Source organism: Nannobrachium achirus (genome assembly GCF_963921795.1).
Source record: "Nannobrachium achirus genome assembly, chromosome: 22".
Classification (NCBI taxonomy): domain Eukaryota; kingdom Metazoa; phylum Chordata; class Actinopteri; order Myctophiformes; family Myctophidae; genus Nannobrachium; species Nannobrachium achirus.
The window spans coordinates 18,617,612-18,637,480 of NC_137829.1; the positions used below are offsets into that span (position 1 = coordinate 18,617,612).

The 19,869-nt window shown below is 41.9% G+C and overlaps 1 protein-coding gene across 1 annotated transcript in view; it reads right to left on the bottom strand.

Annotated features, from left to right (window-relative positions):
- Positions 1-818: 818 nt before the first annotated feature.
- The window catches only part of LOC308307464 (P2Y purinoceptor 13-like), a gene marked incomplete at both ends in the record, with an annotated part of 29,443 nt that continues 10,392 nt past the window's right edge, over positions 819-19,869 (bottom strand). Inside the window, one exon of the mRNA XM_080752728.1 lies at positions 819-833. Coding sequence (XP_080608854.1) covers positions 819-833 — 15 coding nt within the window. The remainder of the gene's footprint in view (positions 834-19,869) is intronic.

The following is a 19,869-nucleotide window of genomic DNA, read 5'->3' on the forward strand; positions in this document are numbered from 1 at the left end:
ATCTCTCCTCACGTCGTCTCCTCTCTTTTTCCCCATTAGTCTCTTCCTCCTTTCCTTTGACTGCTAGAGATGGGATTTATGGCTCTTTGAAGTGAGCTAGATCTCTGGGATCCGTTCCTTTCAAAGAGCCATTCAAAAGACTGGCTCATTTTAGTTACTAGTTACTTTGTCGATTTTGATTATAATAACAAATCACTTCAACTCTATATATACATTTCGGCCATATATACATTTCCGTCATTTGAAAATAGTCGATCTACAAGCTGTAGATCTGCTATTTTCAAATGATGTTTCTACATTTTATTCATTGGAAAACCTGTGTAATGGGACATTCTGCATAATGAGTACTTTCTACTATTGGTACTTTGAGTACATTTTGATACCAATACTTTTGTGCTTTTACTCAAGCACAGGTTAATTCCGAACTTCTACTTGTAGAAGAGTATTTCTACATTGCAGTATTGATACTTTTACTTAAGTAAAGAATTGACTCCCCCTCGTCAACGGCTCCCTATAGAGAACCGGATCCCATTGTTCATTTCAAAGAGCCGTTCAATCGACTTGATTCGTTTAGCGAACATCCCACCTCTACTGACTGCAGCTCTTCTCTTGTCAGTGGTAGAAGAAGTACTCAGATGTTTTACTTAACAAAAAGTAGCAATACCACAATGTGTAAACCTACAAGCTCACAATGTGACACATGAGCTTGTAGTAGATCAGCTATTTCTTTTAGTAGACTATATACAATATTGATTAAGTGATTACTGGGCCAAAACTCTCTATAGTCTATAGCTTGAACTTTAAAGGCAATAGCAACCTCACACATTGGCTAACTGAAGTGACCAAGAGACACAAAGACATATAGAGCACTACACATATACTTTACCGTGTTACAACTCACTACTGTACCTTCAACGACAGACACAACACAACAGATACTCTCTAGATTCACATCAGCCTTCAAAACCAGAGCCAGAAACAGTCACTGAACATGTTTCATTGCTACCCAGTCATTGGGTCCCAAAATGACAGCAATAGGACAGCTTGAATCACATTTGTATTCACTCACCATACAACAAGGAGCTGAAAATAAGAAAATAAAATGGTGTGAACTGAGCAGTGCTATTTATGAGTTAATTTCATTAAGCGCTCAAACTTTGAGCGTTGTGCCAAGATGTAGGCCAGATGTAGGCAACGCTTCAGAGCCCGGACATTTAATGGGCGCACAACAAACTGAGCGATTCACGCCAAGTTGTAGGCCAGATGTAGGCCACGCTTCCCAGACAAAGCCATACTGTATGTTGGAGCTTAGCTTCCAGGACCACCGCTCAAAAAACAAGTTCCTACCTTGAGCCTTCTTCTACTTGACTTCATCCATGGATAAAGAGATATAGTCCCCTCTCTCTAGTTCATCCTTGGTTGAGCCCTCCAGTGGCGTCTCCAGTCATCTCCAATATCCTCCATACATCTGGCTAACTGGCAAGTAGGTCTACTCTCCTCTGCGGGGAGCTCCCAGTGTCAATGGCGCCGACCAGCTTCATTCTCCTGGCTGCCTTCTTGTCACTCACCCTTGGTAGCCCCCCATACAGATGCTTGTGACGTTTAGTACTACACATTGCATTCTGGTGTAGCACAGTGGCCAGGGACTTCTGTAGAACAGGCTTCAGGGTACAGCATTCACAACTGTATAGGAGAACAAACGGAGATGGATAGACCCGTTACTGAACAAACACTCTACAGTAATGATTTCTATGGGAATATGGATCTTTTAACAGTTATTTTAAGACACAAAACTGCACCTTTAAATGATCACTGAGGATTTTACAGGGTTTAAGGGTCTGTCAAGACTTCAGCACAGCACAAACTTAAGTTAACTGTGTTTAACAGTATAAAACAACCCTGTACCAACTGAATATCTGTATACCCCAGCTATACCTGGCCCAGCCTGTGATGTATGGGAAGACAAGGTCGTCTGAAGAAATTCAAGTTTTATGATCACAATTTCTGTAAAAAGTAGAACTATGGGTGTTTTTATGCCTTGGACTGTACAGCTTGGAGAGTGGAGACTGTAAATCATCTCGACTGAGTTGGAAATGTGGATCTTTACCCTTGTAACGTTATTATACTGTCAGCAGCCTCAGTATTCAACATGTTGTATTGCTCTCTGGGAGCCTTCTTGGTTAGAGGAGTCAAGAGGCTGTACTATCAGAAGTTTCTGGAAACAGTAGTGCTTAGCTTGCAGCTTTAAAACACTATCAGAGGCACTTTATATTGATGTCCAGCCCAATGCAGCAGCAGCCATATCTGGCATCACAGATAGAAAACATTCTATAACCATTAATCAAACCAATCGATTTAATTATTTTTTTTGTTTTTTATTTTTAATCCATAATACTACAGTACTAAAAGTGTGCAAATATCTCTGTCCATCTGTGTGTGCGTCTGTACTTCACAGATCTTGAGAACCATCCGACCGATTGACTTCAAACTTGGGGGAGTGCGGTGCCCAGTGTTGAGTAGGTCGGATTCACCGATCCGAAGGATATGCCCATATAAAGGCATAATGGATATCCGGTTGTCCAGAAACGCATGCCCCCACCCACTAAAATCGCTAAAACGATAGAAAGCAGTAAATGAAAACATTTTAACACTCATCTTTTCCAATGTTATACCAAATTGGTCAAGATCAAGTTTATTCTCTGCAAACAGATTACCGACAGTACAAAGGCCCTTGGCCAATGAAGAGCAGCGTTCTCATCATCACCAACAAGTGCGACCTGATATAAATAAACACAACACGTTGGCTCATGACCAGTATGTTATAAGTATGTTATGCTATCCTTTACGCCCCCTCTTTTATACCAAATCTTTATACAGTAGGTCAAGTTTATTCTCTGCAAAAAATGACCGACAGTACAATAGGGCCCTTAGCCAATGAGGAGCAGTGTTCTAGGTGACATCATCACCAACAAGTGCGACCTGATATAAATAACAACACCACGTTGGCTCGAGACCAGTATGTTATATCAGTATGTTATGCTATACTTTACGTCCCCTCTGTTATACCCTTTATTCTCCTAAAAAGATGCCCCTTAGCCAATGAGGGAGCAGTGTTCTAGGTGAGTTTGTTCTCCCAAATCTTTAAGGTTATTCTCCTCAAAACTGGCCGACAGTGCAAAGGCAGAGGTGTGGGCCCATACATGGTGTTCCATGCGAGCCCACACCGTTCGCAAGCGCAAAAAGAAATTTCAGGATTTTAAAAAGGAAACTTTAAAAATGTGTCATAATAGCCAATCTACAATCTCACAACAGGCTCTTTATTAGGGGTAGCAGTGGCTCAGGGGTAGAGAAACACATTAGAACACGGAGGGTTCCCGAAAGGTTCCCAATGCGATCACGGGCTCCCCCAGAGTTAGTGTCGAAGAGTCCTTGAGCAAGACTCTGAACCCCCAATTGCTCCGGGTGAGAAGGTTGGTGCCTTGCATGGTTTCCTCCGCCATCGGTGTATGAATGTGTGTGTGAATGGGTGAATGTAATGCACAATATATGTACAGTGCCTTGGATAAAGGCTCTGTATAAATGCACCATTTACCATTTATTGCTTCTCTCACCTACAGTATAGTCATGAAATGTGGGTCATGAACAAAAGAACAAGACTCGGAGAAGAGCTGCTACTTCATGTGGAAAGGAGCCAGTTACAGTAAGATAATAATGTTCCTCGTAATCACACTGTTAACAGGGAAAGCATTTTCTCCCGGGTGTGGACACGCTGATGTGTCTTCAGATTGCCCACGTCACTGAAACTCTTGTCGCACTGTTTACCCCTAGGGGAAAGGTCTTTGACCGGTGTGGACACTCTGGTGTCTTTTGAGGTGATCACACCTCCTGAAACGCCTGTCACACTGTTGACAGTGGAAAGGCATTTCCCCTGTGTGGTGATTGTTCAGGTTACTTAACTGACTTACTTCCCTTCTGGTTGAGTTGATGTCTTTGTAAACTGTTGTTGTTGTTGACTGTAAGACCTTGGTTTGTTTGCTTCTCCTTGTTTTGTGACTTGCTCACAGCTTGGAGATGGGATCAGTGCATTCCTCTTCAGCATTTAGCAGTAGGCATCATTGTGGCTCGTCTTCATGTGTTGGATGAAGACCTGACACTCGGAACAGGAGAAGAGCTGGGAAGATTGGGTCCTCACTCCTTCCATGAGCAGCTGTTCATCGTCGGCGCTGCTGCTACACATGGATCGCAGTGGGGATGACGTGGCCTGTTGTGGTTGGAGATGGATCATTCTCTCTCCTTTTTCCTCTTCTCTCTGTCTCTAACTATAACTCCAAATGAACAATATGCTAAGATCAGGGCTTCTTCACACCTTACTGTATATAGGTTTATCAGAGATCTGGTCTGATGTCACACACACACAACACAAACTGTTGCCAGCATTAATTTTTTTAACTCATCATTTTTATCCCACGATTTTGTAACCCATTTTTCACCCAGTGGCAATTATCTAATGTAATCCTGGGCGTGTAATCCAGTGTTGTAGTGCTAAATTGGGAAGTGGGGGGACGCCCCACGCGTGCATGTGACGTTTTCGGTGGGGTGATGTGACGTTTCCAAGCTGTTTGACGAAAATAGCTGATCCACAAGCTCACAACGCCTCGCAGCGTGAGCTTGTGGATCTGCTATTAGAATAGGGATGCTATTAGGGTTGCCAACCGTCCCGTAAAATACGGAATCGTCCCGTGTTTGGAAACTAAAAGACGTGTCCCGTATTGAACTGATACGGGACGCTCTTTGTCCCGTATTTTAAGGTTGGGTGATAAATATGAATGACGGGATGATTTAATTGAGAAATGACAGTGATTCTGCCTGTCAGTGAGCTTCCACTCTGCTCTCCTCTGAGATAAGTGCTGCATCCCATTGCTGTGTGAGGCGCTGCACTGTTTGTAGGCAGCTCATTGGCTCATTAACACAGTGTTGCTAAGACAAAGTCTCCGCCCCCTGCCTACACCAATCCCATGGGCTGTAGGTTCAGTCCACAATTTGCCTGTGAGAGTGCGTGCGAGCAAGCATACGACAGTACTCGGCTCAGATCATTGATTAATGTTTAAAAAAAAAACGTGTGACAGAAGATTGTGTACAAACAGATTAGAAATGAATCCATTTCTCGCTTCGCCTCACAGCTAGAAGGTCCTGGGTTCGATTCACGCCGGGGGACGCTGTGGTGCTGGGGGCGTGTTTCTCCCTCCGCGTCATCAGCGCCCACACCCTAGGTGAGGTCGGCGATAGGGGCCTTTCTGTGTGGAGTTTGCATGTTCTCCCCGTGTCTACTAGGGTTGATACCCTCACAAAAACATGCAGTAATCCTGGTCTCAATAATGGCCCCTGGCCAGCCGGGGCGCCTGATGGAGGGGAAAGGAACTGGTTGGAATAACGTGTTCCTTCCACGTGCTACGTCCATCCCAGGGAAATCCCCCCTGTCAGGTGAAAAGAAACAACTTGGACAACTCATGCATTGAAGGAAGCATGAGGTCAGTCCGTTGTCTCCCCAGGCGCGGCAGAGGGAGAGCAGAGCCCAGGATTACATAGGCAATTGACACACACAAAAAATTATAGAAAAAATCACACCCGTGTGAAGTGGAGCTGTGTGTGTGTGTGTGTGTGTGTGTGTGTGTGTGTGTGTGTGTGTGTGTGTGTAGATCATGTGTACCGATTTTTGTGACATTTGAAGAAAATATGTAGGAAAAGGAGCAAAAAGTGTGTTTTGGAGAAAATTCAAGATGGCGGAAAATCTATCCTGGCGCAAATGGGCGTGGCCTATATGGGGAGATGCGTCTTGACCCAAGGAATCCAGGGGAAAAAGAATTTTAATTTTCCGATCTACGGTTCAAGAGTTACGGGGCAAAACGTAAAGTGGGCCGTTATAGCGCCACCATGAGGCCGAGTGATGTAATTATTTTTCGATTCATTCTTAAAATCATTATGAATCTCCTCTCCGAGGTTTGAAACTGTAGCTCCTATGGTTTACGAGAGAAAAATACTTGAAAGTGATTTCTTGCATTGTCCCATTATAAGTCAATGGGGACAATTAAGCGTCGTTTTTTGCCGATTACGTCGGCATGGTAAGGCGGATCGGAACGAAAGGTAATAGAACACCATTCCCGGCCGAGCCGCACATTTTGATGTATATATTGCGCGAGTGGCGTAAATGGTGCGGCACTAGTTACGCGCCGAAGTCAGGCTACATACACACAGACACACAGACAGACACACACACACACAGACCCACACAGCCACGTATAGGGAGCTGCACACAGCTCCAAAAAAAAAAGAAATTAATCCATGATAGGTGATAGCCTAAACAACAAGGGGAAAAAACAGGCAGGCAAGCAAACAAGCAAGCAGAAAATAAGACATGGGATGGTATTCCTGGGAGCACTACAGTAGTCTTGTCTGTCAACTAAAGCGACCCCAGACTGGCTGGATATGTGAAATAACATAAGCATGCGTTGATTTTGTTTTTAAAACCTAATGGTTATTACTGTATGCCAATATGATTAAACTAGTGTTGGGTAACCAGAGAGTGGGCACATGAGAACCAGGTAGACCTATATGTTTTGGAAAATTGAGAGAAATAAAATATAGGCCTACACTACATGATTTTAAGGCAATAGGACGTGACCCAAAGAACACCCGAATTAATATTGTGAAAGGAAAAATATGATTTAATATAGGAAAATACCAGTTTTAGCCAACTTTATAACCGAAAATACCAGATTTTTCGGCAGCGCCTGGTTATTACCTTAGGTAAAGAACATAAGGTAATAACCTTAGACAAACAACGAGACATACAACTCAGAGAAAATAAAATCAGCAAATAAACCATTATTTAAAAAAAAAAACATCTGTCTAATCTAACTACAAATTACACACATCTCTGTGTGCGTGTGCATCTGTCCTCCTTTCATATTTTAGAGTGATAAATTATAGGAGTAGAATGTTAAATGACGTGTTTAATTAACATTACTTCATTGTCCTGTGTATTCCTATTAATGAATCAGATTCAGTCTGACAAGCCTGGCTAGAAAAGAAATCTATTTTATGTCCTTTGGACAGTGTAATGGGTCTATTAATAAAACCGAAAAGGTAATAACCCAGAAGTTATTAATAGAGCTTTAACTTGTTCATACTTCATTATCTAATATATTGGGTTGTGTGACGTCAAAGAGAAGGATCATTTTGTGTCCTACACCAGTGGTTCTCAACCTGTCGGGTCAGGGTACCCAAATTATTTGAACAAACCAACCAAGTGTATAGAGGATTTATGCACATTTCTCAAGTGACAATTTAGGACTTTTTAATACCTCAGAAATGACAAATTAAACATTGGCCAAATTGTCAAATATTAGAGACAGAAATTGTGAAAATAGACGATCTACATGCTCACAACGCCTCGCAACAAGTGTTTCCATGAAAAGATTTATGCAAAAAAGCTTTATGGAAATGCCACTAATATCACAATATTTGTCAAAGCTGTATCACAATACACAATCTTATCAAGATTCTTTTTCATGTTGTTTTTTTTTTGGGTTATTTTTCAAGTTACTTAACAGTACAACCACCTACAGTATAAGGTAACGAAAGCTAAAAGAAAAAGGAGTAACAGAACATTTAGACCGGTGGTCCTCAAAGTGGGGTCCAGGGACTCTCTGGGTTCCTTTTGGGAGTCTAACCCTTACAAGTATGTAACTCAGTGACAGTATACAAATTAAACCAAATGGAACATTTGGTTTCATTTGTATACTGTCAGAGTTAAGAGGAGACTTTGAGATTTTAAAGTTTGAGAACCACTGATTTAGACCAAAATGCAGTTTTAAATTAATCCTGCAATGAATCTCTGTTTTAACAATTCAGCAGGATTTGATGTATCACAATATATACGATATCTCTGAAAAGGCTTATCGTGGAGACATTGTATCGTGGAGACATTGTATCGTGGAGACATTGTATCGTCTCAACGATATTTATCACCGTATCGCCCACCCCTAAGGAATAAGTGGTTACTCTGGGGCAGCCATACAGCAACTCTCTATTTTCTATCTATTCCCTTTCTCTCTCCATTTGTTTCTCTCTCTCTTCAATATCACCATCTCATGTACTGTAAAATTGTCTCTGACCTTTTCTCACACAGAGCATCATTCCTTGTCTGCCCCCACCAATATCTACTCGTCTTGCATTTGTCACGTCCCTCTTTCCCCATTTCTCGCTCCATCTCTCTACCCCCCCCCCCCCCCTCTATTTTAATGTTAATGACTGAATAGTGCATATAAAGGAAAAGACAATTTTCTAGTCTCATCATCATGCCTTTAGTAGCATAATAATTAATAACAACGCCGTATTAAGGAATGAAAAATCAAACATTCCAACCATTAACATAATGAATGACATTAGCCAATACATCACCAAATACCAGAAACAGCAAGATTTATTAAGTTAATTTAGAAACGCAACCTCAATGGCCTTCACCCTCTTCGTCATCTCTCTCCTCATTCCCGTCGGCCTCATCATCTTCTGTCTTCATCTTCATGTATTAGACTTTATTAATCAGGGGGTAGCTACTAGCTAGGGGTGAAATGTCTTGCTTATGGACACCTTGACGCTGGTAATCGAACCTGGGACCTTCTGCTTCCCAGGTGGCCTATACCCATTCAGTTATGGCCTCCCTTATTGTTTAGTTTAGTTTATTTAGATCTTCATCAACATTAAAAGAAACCCACATTTCACATTGAAATCCAACATTTTGTTCTAATTGATCTAAAAGGCTTAGGCTGAAGCTCAAAGCTTATCGCCTATCCTTTCTACATTGTGGATGGATATACCACACCAGTTAACAGATAAAAAGTTGTGAACGATATAGGCCTTCCTCGGCGAGTAAGAGTTACACGCTGAGGAAGGCCCACTGGACCGAAACGTCCGTTCTTTTGCTGCTGTTGGGGGAAACCTTCAATAAACATGAAGAATTTGTTCTAAAGTGAGTGCTGCGGTCCTTGTTCTAAAGTTCATTGTTTGCCTGAACCGTGAACCCAAGACTAGTATAACCTGTTGGTGAACTACTCTTTGATGAATGACGAGTGCTCCTCTTTCCTTTTCTGAAGTATCCTTTAAGCGCATACCTTGCCCTTTCTATAGGGGTAAGAGACAGATCACATCCTGACATCCTGATTCTTGGAGGACAGCATCCGATATGCACTCAGTGCATTTTGTCCAGGATTTGCCAATGAGAAACAAATGCATTTTGGAAATCACTTTTCTAAGTTTAACTGGAAGCAAAATTAAAGATATTTTGAGTGTTTGGCAATTAATTTGGCAATACCAATTACTCAAATTGCTCAACATGCAACCTTTAGCAACCAAGCTTAATCTCATCTGCCTCTAGATGACATTTGAAACGTAAACAATTCTGGGTTTAGCATGGGCTATCTCTCTCTCACTCTCACACACACACACACACACACACACACACACACACACACACACACACACACACACACACACACACACACACACACACACACAGTTTGTTTGGTGAGGCCAGGTGTCAATTTAGGGTTTTGAAAAGCACAGTTTACTCTTGGCTGTTCTGAGTTTTAATCAGAATTGTTGGTCACCATTTTGCTGTATTGTGTGGTACAACTGTGGTTTTTAATAGAAACAGGCAGAAGGGGCCCTGATCCATCCCTGTGTACTGGCTGCTAAAAGAGCGAATTCTCAAGGGTGCTCACTTAGACACTTGATTGGAATTGACTGCATTTAATAAGGGAATAACTGCAGTCCAACACTACACCTGGCTGGAAGTCACATGGATGATGCTGTTGCCAGGGCAAGAAGACTGGAGGTCCGATCTGTTGCCATTTCTGAACATGCTATTTTGGAAAACCAACCTCTTTATAGAGCACGTAGTAGTTTGTTGATGACTTTTGGGGATCATTTAACTGAATAGATGTTTCTATTTGGTTTTCCGTAACGGAATAAATGAAGGAAAAAGGTTGACTATACCCTCTTTGATCAAGCACAGTTATCAATTTAAAGGAAAGATGTAAAATGGATTTGAATGTGTTTAGAAATGTCTGGAATTATGAAGGTGTACCGTGTTCTGTAAATGACTTGTAAATCACTAGAATTTCGGCCGCCTTTCGGCCGCCTCATCCTAGGCTTGCATCCTTCGGGTGCTCGCAGCTGATCCAAGGCATTCAAGACGGAGAAGTATTTTGAGGCAGAATCGCTTGCTCGATCCAAACATGCGTGGCCGCTGCAAGGCATCACGCGCACATACACACACATTTGCAAACAGAGATGTAGCGGAAAACGTGATACAGACAAAGCACGGACACCACATACACTGCTCCACTTTAGGTCGCGAGATCCGCAAGCGACCCATACTGTACGACGCAGGCACCAGAGTTGCAAACAAACACACACAGAGACATAGGCTGCATGTCAACCTGGCGACAGCCAATGAACGGCGGTCCCATAGGCTGGGAGGCTGTAACATGGGCGTATAACACGTCACCATGGTGACGGCTCCTCACAAAGGAACGGCGCCACGTGATTGCCACGTGATCAGTCCTAGCCAATGAACTTGGCCGGTTGGTTCATACAGCGCGGCTGGGCTTTGGAATTGTAAGTTAGGATGTTTGTAGATTGCTCTAACTTAATTACGTTGTGGTGGTGTGTCTGTGATTGTCTTTGTCATAAATGAGTGAAAATGTACAACACATTTCGATATGAATTAATTATATCTCTCTGTCTCTCTGAGGTTGGTGATTGTTGTCTTTGTAGTCACTTTGGCTCACTTGTTTAAGAAAGGAGAGGACCAACAGTCTTACAGCATCCTTTACCACTATAGAACAGCTAACAAACAGGATGCTTAGAAAATGTCTCTTTTCTGCCTGAAAATGTAGTTATGGAACTGAGCCGACTTTATTAGATGGATATGGTGTAAGCACTACTGGTACTAGTAGAGTACGCATTTTAGTTATAAAGTTCTTGGACTGTGCGTTCCTGAAGGAGGAGAAATGGCACGCATATGAAGTATAATCTAATTTTGAGGGCATTACATAAACAAAGTTACATTATTGACTTCGAACAGTGATAAAAAAGTAATCAGTGTGAAAATGAAAACAAAAAAAAGTCTTCTTCTTTCTTCACTCAAACATGGATAAGTGTCCATGGTTCTCTACAGTAGTGGTTCTTAACCTGTGGGTCAGGACTCCCAGGGGGGTCGCCAAATTATTTTGGGGGGTTCCCCAGAAGATTAGCTTAATGTGCAACATTGTTTTCTCACTCAACCCAACATAAAGTTGTATCTGCACATTTCTAAAGGGACAATTTAAGGACATTTTAATACCTCTAAAATGACAAATAAAACATTGGCCAAATTGTCAAATATTAGATGCAGAAATTGTGAAAATAGCAGATCTATATGCTCACATGAGCATGTAGATCTGCTATTTTCACAATAGAACTGTGTTATACAAAATGCAATGCCTCAACTCTTTGTGCTCGTCAGGGTGGGGGGTCCCCAGTTCAAACATGATTATCTTTGGGGGTCACGGCCTGAAAAGGTTGAGAACCACTGGTTTAGACTGAGTGAGTGAGTGAGTGAGTGAGTGAGTGAGTGAGTGAGTGAGTGACTGACTGACTGACTGACTGACTGACTGACTGACTGACTGACTGACTGACAGACACACTGCATGCCCTAAAATTATCCCTTATGGCTAAGAACAGTATTGTCCATGGCTACAGTCCAAATCCAAGTCATAATCCTAAACCTCTGCTAGCCTCAGGATCCAGGCATTTCAAGAAGAAAAGCCTGGGCTAGCCCCCCTGTAACTGTGGTTCACAACATTTTAATTGTAATTGTGCGCATATAAAATATATGTAGCCGTTCAGATATCTTATTTCACATCAGTATTGTTCAAGTGAACTGGTTTGTTTATGCTTATCCATAATATCCAATACAATTATCAAAATCGCTATGATTTCACACTCGTTGTCCACCGCGGAATCACTTCCTCATTTACTCATGCGAGCGGCCAGCAGCAGCGCAACAGAGAGAACAGCAGACAGAGGGGGGAGGTGAACAAATGCTATTGGCCGGAGACTCCGGGTGAGATTTGCCGGGTAGTGTATGGGGAATAGAATGTCCGCGTTAGGCGAGACTAGTTAATAGGCTACCTGCTAGATCAGTGGTTTTCAAACATTTTGCTTCCAAGGGCACACCCAGGGCAAATCTCAAGGTACACATTCATATCCATGTACAAGCCTCTATAGCACATCGCTCTTACTGAATTTCCCCCTTGGGATAATAAAGGTATCTATCTATCTATCTAGCTCTTATCACGCTGTGTATACCATATACAGTACTTGAACAACAATTGCCGATCTACAAGCTCACAATGCAATGCATTGTGACACACTGTAAGCCAGTGTTGATTTTGTCGACTAAAACTATGACAAAAAGATTTTTTGTCGACTGCGTTTTTTTCACTGACGAAAACTAAATAAAAACTAAATAGAAAGTAAGCTGTGATGACTAAAACTAAGACTAAATATGCTGAAAATACAGGCGACGCGTTGTGAGCTTGTAGATCTGCTATTTTCAGCACGCAACCAAGTGTAAAATCAGCCATTACAATGTCATCAAGGCCTGCCAAAATACATTTTAGTTGACTAAATCAACTGTAGATTTAGTCGCCTAAAATCGTATGATATTTAGTCGACTAAAATTAGACTAAAACTATGACTAAAACTAAAAGACATTTTATTCAAAAGAATATGACTAAAACTAAAACTAAATTTGCTGTCAAAACAACACTGCTGTAAGCTTGTACATTGTGTTGTATCGCAACACTTGGTGAGCTTGTAGATCGGCTATTTTTGCTAACTTTTATCACACACTGATAATCTGTTTTTGTAAGAACTTGTAAAGTGAACAGTCTGAACACACAGGACCAGGAGAAGTAAACCGCACAAGATGATGCAAAGATTGCAAACAGAGAGACGGAAAGTGAGGACAACATTGTGAATAATTCAGCAGTGACCAGAACACGTACAATGAACAGGACATCAGTAATGACAGCATGTCAATACATGAGAAGTGGTGAATCCACCCATGACACAAACTAATGTGACACAAACTGAAAAAGAACAGGACAGATTGTAACTTTTATTGCCAGAGTGATTGTGTTCTACAGCTACACAACATGTGTACTGATCATTATAATATACTATTATTTATTTATTTATTATTATTACACTTATTAAACTTGCTATTATTAAACTATTATTAAACTTGCACACAAGGAAATCCTTTTCACAAGCGGTTTATTTACCTCTCTGGAGAGAGAACAACGTACGTGTTTCAAACTGGTCGGTCTTCCTCAGCGTTGTCAGCCGTGCACCGTAAAGTCTGTATTTCATTTGGAGTGTTGGGGGCTAAATCGCACTGTGGTGAAGAAAAAAGAGTTGAGCCGGAAGGCAAAGCTCTCCGTCTACCGAGCAATTTTCGTTCCTACTCTCACCTATGGTCATGAAGTGTGGCTCATGACCGAAAGTATAAGGTCGCAGGTGCAAGCGGACGAAATGGGTTTCCTCAGACGGGTGGCTGGTATCTCCCTTAGAGATAGGGTGAGAAGTTCAGTCACCCGAATGGAGACTTGGAGTAGAACCGCTGCTCCTACACTTGGAAAGGAGTCAGCTTAGGTGGTTCCGGCATCTAGTACGGATGCCCCTCGAGCGCCTTCCTAGGAAGGTCCTCGATGCGCGTCCCACTGGGAGGAGACCCCGTGGCAGACCAAAGAGGGATTATATCTCCAAACTGGCTTGGGAACGCCTCGGTATACTCCCTGAGGGAGTAGAGGAAGTTGCTCAGGATAAAGAAATCTGGAGGTCTCAGTTGGAACTGTTACCCCCACGACCTGATTCCGGATAAGCAGTTGAAGATGGATGGATGGATGGGGCTTTCTGCTCTGTTGAAGTCTTCTTCTACTAGTCATTATAGGCGTTACTTTTGTTGTTGCTGTTGCTTTTATCCCTCCATCTCCATCCCCCCACCTCTCTCTCTCCCTCCCTCCCTCCCTCCCTATAACGCTTTTCAAAATACCCAAAGTCACTTTCCAAACACAAACAAGGTAAAACAACTTAACCACTTCCAAGATTATTGCGCCTAAAGCGTGACTTGTGGCCAGAGGGTTTAAAGAGATTAATATCCAAGAATTGCAGAAAGATTCCCCAATCTGTGCCTTAGAATGTCTCAGGGTATTGTTAGCATTAATCTGTCAGAATCAGTGGTGAGTCCATTCTATGGACATCAAAACATCATTCTAGCAGCCAAGATATTTATATTCTCCCCCATCTGAGGCAGGGTGTGGAATAAATAGCTCAGATCCTATGGGTTGCAAAGCAGATCAGGCCTAATGTTATGTTTGATTTTTTAGTTTGGCATCCAATAAAAGAGAATGGTGTACACAGCATGCAATGCAGACTGCATTATGTTCTCTGGAAGTGTTCACAGAAACTGTTTTGATGCTTGTAAATGTCACCCTAAGTTAGCAAACATCAAAAGGCAACACTATGAAGGCCAAGATATTTTTGAGCGGTGGTCACACCGTCTCCATAGCGTGGCCGTGTGTGTAGGTATGTATGTTTGTATGTATGTATGTATGTATGTATGTGGGTGGGTGGGTCTGTCTGTATGTAGCCTCAAGCAAGTACCTTTTATGACCACACATGTTAAGGGAGGGGCGCTGTTTTCAGGCCAGGCCAGGCCAGGCACACACACACACGCACACACACACACACACACACACACAGGGGGGGGGGGGGGGGGGGGGGGAGATAAACCACCGCTCAGTTCACACGGGTGTGATTTTATTACTTACAATGACCTGACGAAGATGTAATCCGACATCGAAATGTCGCTTTTTTCTGTGCTTTGCACCCTGTAATCAAAATAAATAGGCTCCAATCGTACGAGTTGCTCCAGCGCTTTCTTTATTCATGTATTATTACTACTTAATGAAGCTTTGTTTTTGTTTTTTAGACAAAACTAGCTTAAGTATTTAGCATACAATTGATTTTGGAACACACAATTTATATTAATGAATGACTTACAAGCTGTGTACTTGTCAAGTTCAAAATGATTGATAAAAGGATTTTCCCGCGAGGCACGCATGATTTTCATTCAATCCTTTCTCCAAATGAGGCTGCTGCCAAAACAGATTTGGTACCCATTTATGGAGATCCATGCACTGTATATGGAGGTATGCTGTGAGACCCCAAACATGATTACTCAGTTATTTGTTATGTGAAAGTCCAATGACGTCTATGACATACAATATCTTTTATGCCCATATATGGAGATCCCTGTCTGTAGATCCAGCCACACAGATATGGGCTGTCTGGGCCATCTGTCTTGGCCATATGGATACTGTTAGTATGGTAAATTCTGAACAGAACTAGACAACTGGTATCTTTTTTTAAGTTAGGTTGCAACCTTACTGTGTACAAAGACTTGCTATCTGTGTGCAGTGCTTCCTCCACCATCATATTAACTATTTGTTGTTAGATTGTTCCTGATTAATATGCAAAAATCACGATACAGTAAGTTAATATGATGGCAGAGCAAGCACTAGTCTGCACAGATACTGTAGCAAGTAACATTGTAACCTAACTACTTGTGGATATACCCATCTATACCCATCTATTTAATCCTTTTGGGGATGTTGATGTTGTCATCTGCCCATTTGTCGATTTGGTCAAAAGAAACAGAACTCATATTTTGGGACCATCGCTCCATTGTTTACAATGGTTTGTAATGCAGGCTGCCGCCCCATGTGGTCATGTGATTCAAGATGGCCGCAGTGTGAATAAGGTCTATTGAAAATGAAGACAGTTTTTCTTCGCCTAGATGGGGGGGTCATATTTAGAGCCTCATATAAATTATAGATTGCATCTTCAAAACAAAACCTCTTGAAATAGAAACCTATTTTTTTCTGGAAGAAATTGGCTAGCAGGGAATATAAATAAATAATGTCCAAGTATCCATTGATCCAAACATGTTTAATATTGATTGCGCTGTGCCCAGTGAAATCCCCCAATTTATCCATTTGGAAACTCTGAGAGTGTATAAATGCAACCAATTGGACCCGTAAGGTTTACAGTCTTTGTACAAAGTTCTCTTTCTCAGTGTTAAATGAACACTCAGGTTTCTATAGCTACTAGTGAACAAAGCTGTGTCTGATGGACACAATGGACTCGAAAGGATAGAGTAAAACAATCTGAGATTGGACTCATACACCAAATATTTTAGGGTGGTTATGACAAGGGACTGCTGACAACCAATTCTGTCTAGTGTCTTGATCTATACTTGTGTGCCATGTTGCACACCGGAAATAGCAGTCATTAGGCTCCCCGCTGTGACAACTTGTGAGCTTGTAGATCTGCTAATTTGTTGCATGACACCAACACACAACTATGGCACAGAACAGTACAGTATGAGTGAATAACATGTACAGGTATATACTATACCAGGGGTGGGCAATTATTTTTTCCATGGGGCCACATGAACAATAAAAAACGTCAAAATAAAAGCAATGCAGCTTTAGTCCATGCATGAGGTAAAAAATGTAAAAGTGTTTATTTTGTAATTTGCAATCAACCCTACACAGGCCGGTCAGAGTGAACCAAAGGGCCGTATACGGCCCCCAGTCCGTACAATGCCACTATACAGTACGTAAGTAAGATTCACAGTGGACGCCAAGGTGCATGCGAAGAGCAGGGCACGGTAGTCAAGCCTATTCAAAATTGGATTGGTCTTACCACCCGCATAGCGGTGCAGATTTGCAGCAATAGTTTCGGAGGCTGTTCTATTTCTTTGAGCGACACGCAGCCAAACTGACAATGTCAGATTTAAAAAATCCATCAGAACTCTATTCAAGTTCCGCTGTGAATAGGCTACAGTTTGCAGAGGAATTTCTCTTTGCAGCACTTCAGCATGCAGTGTGAAGCCAGCCACCCTAAGTCACACATACTAGGAATGGGCAAACATACTGGTAGGACTGTGTGTCATTGTTTTCCGATCCTGCTTATCGATTTCCTGTTATGATTCCATAATGTTAAAACGAAGAGTTAAAATGTTGAGATAACAGCCCTGACCTTTGCAGGAAGCTGAGACAGAAAGATTGGGAGAGAGAGAAATATTGTTGCTGCGTCAAGCAAAAAGCTTGCATGTCCAAATGGTTGCTTTTCAGGAAATGAAAAAAAGAACCAGGCGGGTTGCATTTAACCCATTAAGACCTGAGGCAGATTCTACAAATGCCCGGGGACGGGATTTGAACCAGCAACACGCTGTCAGGCTGCACAGAGCCTATATGTGGTATGCATCTGGACCGCTAGGCCAGCAGACGCCCCTGCTTTCGCGGTTTTAATGGGTTCAAGGCAGGAAACGCCGAAAGGGTGCCTCTTTTCTAGTTTTTAGAAGTGAGACTCCCCACTCCAATACCCCGTTGCGTGAAATTTGAATATCGGATAGGACATTTTTACAGATTGCAGCTTTAAGGCCACTCCACTGTGTACTATCATTAAAAGGCTGAAAAGCCCAAGTTGGGCTTTGACTTTCTTTGAGATTAGATCCCGTCTTTGTAATTGTTCAAGGAAACCATTATTTGTGTAATAATAACAACAAGTACTATTAGTTTTGCTCGTCACGGAGCAGAGCAATAACTCACCAGAGGTCCTGTGATGAATTCATGCAAGGGGCCACTTCGCCCGTCGCGTTGCCAAATCACAATTAACATCCGAACCACGGGAGGGGAGGAGTAGCCATGACTCAACACAGCACGAAACCAATATGTACCGTCTAAATGTGAAACCACCATTTTAATATGAATTGTCTCACATTACCTATTATCATAATCACCTGCCCTCCTACTGTGTCTTTGTCAAAGCGGTACAGCAGGGCAGCTCAACATTAAACGCCATTTATAATTCTACACCATTCTTGGTTCTATATTTAGCTTGTGTCCCGGAGCTCCGTTTTTTGGGGGGAATTTATGATGCCTCGCCTCAGTTCGTTGCTCAGTGCTTGATGAAAGTCATTTATCCGCGGTGGAGGCATGCAGTGCCAGGGAACTGAATGGTGGGAGAGAGGAGAGGAGATTCATCAGGGGAGAATGGGAGATGTTGTGAATAAAAAAGGGCCTGATTTTTCAGCGGATTGGAGCGCAGTCTTAGCCATTTAAGCCTGATAACTGCGAATATAGCAGCTCAAATATAGCAGCAATATTGTGGTAGCATAAGAGAGATTGAAAGAGTATGTAAGAGGGAAATATACCCTCAAGCAGCCTAACTAATTGCTGTGCATCATCAAATAATGATGTCTTATGGGCAGAACACTTCAAACATGCTTCTCTGTTACTTTTATCCTAAACAGCAGGGGTTCGATTAGGTCTCAGCCTAGCTGGACCTCACGTACGGACACTAACGCGCGCGCATGCATTCTCACTCTCACACACACACACACACACACACACACACACACACACACACACACACACACACAAATAACACACACACACACACACACACACACACACACACACACACACACACACACACACACACACTCTTAAGTGGGTCTCTGAGACTCAAATTTGAAGGCAGTCAAGACATTGGTAAATAGTTAAAGGTAGGGTAGAGTAAGTGATTTCACTTAAAGGCCCGCTGTCACACCCCAAAATTATAATAGTATGATACAGTAGGTCACGTGGTCTATCTGAAAACACTTTGAATAAAAATTTCCCATCGCCTGCAGGAGGAGGAGAAGCAGCGGGGGAAAAAAGGTGGCATTTAGAGCCCTGCTGCCCGGCGAGAGGCAACATCCCCTCTCGGTGAATACATCGTTTTCGCCATTTCAACAATTAAACATAAACAAGCATATTCACATGAACAATGGTGAAGTAACAACCAGATTTGGGTGGAAATATATTTTTTATATGGACAGATTTATATATAAATACGTGTATTTAGCTTTAGTGCTAGCCCACTCAGGATGACATAAAAACAATATTAACTTGTTTTTTAAGATGATTTCTTAAGGCGACAGTACCGCCTTAGGTGACATAGCCCCTTTAAGCATCAGAACATAGACCCATTTTGTTATTACCGGTATTTGAATTAAAGAAATAAAGAAAGAAAGAAAGAAAGAAAGAAAGAAAGAAAGAAATTCCTACCTTCAGCCATCTTCTTGATTTCATATTCTTCTTTGTAACCTTGTACAGTATACAGCCAGAGACAGATGGATTCACATCTCCTACAGGATGAACCAAAACACATTTCGACTCTCATGTAACACATACACTCTCATGTAACACATATCCTGCAAAATGAACACATTAATTGCTATTTTTCTTCTCAGTTGTTCTAGCTCTAGGTGGCGCCAATTACCCTCTATGCAGGAACAACATTAACCAACTTGGCTCCGTTTTCAGAATGTTCCTTTAATGTTGTGACCACCACAAGTGACAACGTTAACGAACAATCCGTCGCAGATGCATTGTGAGCTTGTAGATCAGCTATTTTCAAATGACGGAAATGTATATAGGGCTTGCCTTAAGTTAAGTGGTTATAATGTTTTGTAATAATAATAACAATGTAGGCCTAATAGGCCTACAAAGTAACTACAAAGTAAATGTTGTGGAGTAAAAGTACAATATTTGTATCCGAGATGTAGGTATAGAAGTAAAAGTCTTGGAAATTGGAAATACTCCAGCAAAGTAAAAAAATATATAATAAAAAGTTTTAATGTAAACT